At 52.1% G+C, this 3,358-nt stretch overlaps 1 protein-coding gene across 1 annotated transcript in view; it reads right to left on the bottom strand.

The window, feature by feature from the left end:
- The window catches only part of TFAP2A (transcription factor AP-2 alpha (activating enhancer binding protein 2 alpha)), a 21,778-nt gene extending 20,203 nt beyond the window's left edge, over nucleotides 1–1,575 (bottom strand). The window contains exon 1 of the mRNA XM_010000982.1: nucleotides 1,525–1,575. Coding sequence (XP_009999284.1) covers nucleotides 1,525–1,575 — 51 coding nt within the window. The remainder of the gene's footprint in view (nucleotides 1–1,524) is intronic.
- Between the last annotated feature and the right edge of the window lie 1,783 nt (nucleotides 1,576–3,358).

Below are 3,358 nucleotides of genomic sequence, written 5' to 3' on the forward strand. Positions count from 1 at the left end.
GCTTCTCCTTGTTTGGTAGCACCTCGGTGAGAAGTCCCACCAGCACAAGGCAACAAAAGCCATTTGCAATGAAATGCACACGCTCGCACGTGTGCACGCTTGAACACCAATCTTGGGGGAAGGGGTGGGGGAAGAGACACCCTTTTCTCCTGAAATCCAGCTGAGCAATATATCTATATTTTCTTTTCCGGCTAAAAAAAACCCAAGCAACCCCAAACAGGAGCAACAAAAAAGGCCCAACCAACAACAACGACAACAATAATATATATTAAAAAAACAAACCCAAAACAAATAAAAAAACCCAACAAACCCAGCCCTAACACCTCATTCCCAGAAATCAAGCATCTGCCAGCAAGTGGATCTAAAAGCCAGGCTCTCGTACCGGGAGACAGCTTTATCCCAAACTCCTCGATCCAGGACTAGACCACCAAATCATTTAGTTGGCGGTGAGTTGGCGAGTCCTCGGTCCCTTCCCTTAGCTACAGCATCGCCCAAAGCAGCGGCAGGGGGGGGGTTGTGTGTGTGTGTGCCCCCCCCGCCTTTGCCCCAGACATACATGTCTGTAGGGCTCCGCCGAGGCTGGGGGGAACCTTCCCACGTTGCTCACGACCAGATAACTGCGTTCATTTGCAAAGTCGAGTCCTTTATTGAGCGGTTTAAAGGCACTGCACAGGCAACTTTTGCGGAGCGAGTGACAATAGTATTCGTTGGTTTGAGACTTAGGCACGGGTCCTAGGCATCGCTCTTCTTTTTCCTCTTCTTCTCCTTTTTGTCAGATTAAAGGACACTCGCCTCTTTTCTAAAAATATGGATTCACACGCAGACGCAGAGAGAGCTGAGAGCACGGCTTCAAACCAAATTAGGTGGATTTTGAGTTATTTTGGTTTGGGTTTTTTGTTTTGTTTTTTTTCCAAGCTGTCAAAATATTATTGCTCAAAGCCGTGGGAGTGTGGCCCTGAAAATGGGGAGGCTGGGGAACACCGCTGGTTTCAGTTCGGCAGCTGACCCCTACAGATTTTTGCAGCTTGGTTTGTTGAACACGCAGCTACATCGAAAAGGCTGAATTTAAGCATCCGTCCTGAACCAATTTATTGGGATGCCTCGGGTACCTGGCGTGTAAGAATAACTCTCTTCCCTTTGTCTCTTTGCCCTTTCATTCATTCAGTCATTCATTCGTCCATTCATTCAGCCAGCCATCTATCCATCCATCAGTCCATCCGTCCATCCATGTGGATGAGTGTAGCATCCTACAGAGCCTTATCTACGGAAGATCTACCTATAGACCAGACTGCTGCTGGATCCTGTTTGCCTCTCCTCATACACTTCCGACAAAGCTGGGTTTCAACAAGCCCCGAAGTTCCTGGGGAAGGACCTCAGCCCCTCTCTCCAGCTGCAGGACCGCCAGGAAACCCGGCGAAGGAGCACAAGTTTTCCTAAACGAAATGGAGAGGCGGAGGGATGCTGCAGGCTCCCGCTCGCAGCTGTGGGACAGCAGGGTCTGCCCCGGCCGGGGAAAGCGCTTACCTCACATTCCTCATACTTGATATTATCCGTCAGTTTCCAAAGCATTTTCATGGATTGGCGTGAGAGAGGATTTGCTTCTCCCTGCCTTTCCCTGCGGTGGCGTGGGGAGCGCGGCTGACGGAGGCTGTGCTGCGCTCCCGTCCGCGCTCGGAGATCTCCCTCTAATGGTGGAAACTTTTCCCTTTTCCAGCTCTTTACCCACAGCCTAATCGCCTCATTAGCATATCAACAACAGCCCAATTGCTCGCCAGCACAACAACCTGCAGCGATGGACACAGGTAGAAAGAACCCACCCGCAAAAAAAATAAATAATAAATTGAAATAAATAATAAGAAAGCAAGAGGCTTTCTCCAACCCGCCGAACTCCTGCCCGGGGGGGCAGGGGGCCTTGCCTGCCTCCTTCCCTGCCAGTGGGGCTTGCCGGCCGCCGCTCCCCCCGTGCCTCTGCCTTTTAGCGGGGAAGAAAGTAGCCAGGGAAATCAAAAAGAGTCACCGTCCCTTCACCTGCAGAGTTTGGGGCTAGACGTGAAGCCACCTCTTTATCTTTTTTTTTTTTCCCTTCCTCCTCCTTTCCCTCGAGGTTTAAAAGAAACCAAAGCGGGGAGAAATGAGACTCGGGTCTTGCTCTAACGAGGTTACTGTCTGCGGAGGCTTCTGTTGCGCTTTGGGTTTGATGTGATCTTTTTGGTGGATATTTGAAAAGCTTTTTTTTCTTTCTGTTCTGCTCCTTTCGGCACTGTTGGCTATTGGTCTTTAAAAAATCAAAATCAAAACAACAACCAAAAACAAACCCAAAAAACCCAACTAACCCAAAACAATCCTGAACAAACCCAATATAATCTCCGAGATAGAAGTGGGCGAGCGGCAATATGAGCGTAGCAGGAGCCAAAACGTCTTGTGCAAGAACTTGAGCAACGGGACAAAACAATGACCATCTTAAAACTTCGGTACTTTCTTAGGTGGAGCGCTTCGTTTGCTTAACAATGTGCCGCTAAGCGAGCGCTCAGCCCTCCCGGGGGAGTTACTTTTCCACCCTTCTCCTTTTTTCCTAGGTGACCGGACTTGCTCCATCCTCCACAGGGCTTCGGTTTTTTTCCCCCCGATTTTCTTCTCTTTTTTTCCCTGGCTTATCCACGCCGCTCCTCCTGGCGAGGCATCCTCCCCTCCCCTCCCGTCGGTGGGGCCGACGTGTCGGGCCTGGCGCGGCTCCCTCAGCCTTCCGAGCCCTCAGGCATCCCCCGGAGCTGGGACATCTCTGCACACGGGGGAGGGGGAGCACCTGGCTGCCCGGCCGCGCCCCGAAACTTCCCTCTGACAACCGCAAAACCTGCCCCGTCAGCTTGGGAGACCCTCCCGGTGCCCACCCCCACCGACGTCGGGCAGGAAATTTAGTGCCTCCAGCAGCGAACGGCCCCTCCACTCCTCAGGGAAGCCGCAGTGGGCCCTAGGGGTGTCCTGCACACGCGTCCCCACACCAAGAAGGGCGTCAAAGCCTCCAGGCTCCCGGGCCTGCTCCTTCACACGCACATCTACATCCCTAAAAAGGATTTTTTTCTCCCCCCCATCCTCCACCCTTCGATGCTCTTTTTTTTAAACCAGCGCTTTTGTCTGCAAGTGGCAGGAGAGTAAATTGTTGTTTTTACTCCCATTGAGGTTCAAATGGAGCTGGCAGATTAAGCCTACTTAATGCCTCGGGCGGGGGGATATGAAAAAAAAGAGGAGGGGAGAAGGGTAAAGAAGGGGCCCATCACCCCTAAGCGCAGTCCTGGCAGCGCTGAGCCAACCGGGAGACCTTCCCACCCGGGACAGTCTCTCACACGCGGGCAACCAAGAA

Source organism: Chaetura pelagica, unplaced genomic scaffold (assembly GCF_000747805.2).
Source record: "Chaetura pelagica isolate M959 unplaced genomic scaffold, ChaPel_1.0 scaffold104, whole genome shotgun sequence".
Lineage (NCBI taxonomy): Eukaryota > Metazoa > Chordata > Aves > Apodiformes > Apodidae > Chaetura > Chaetura pelagica.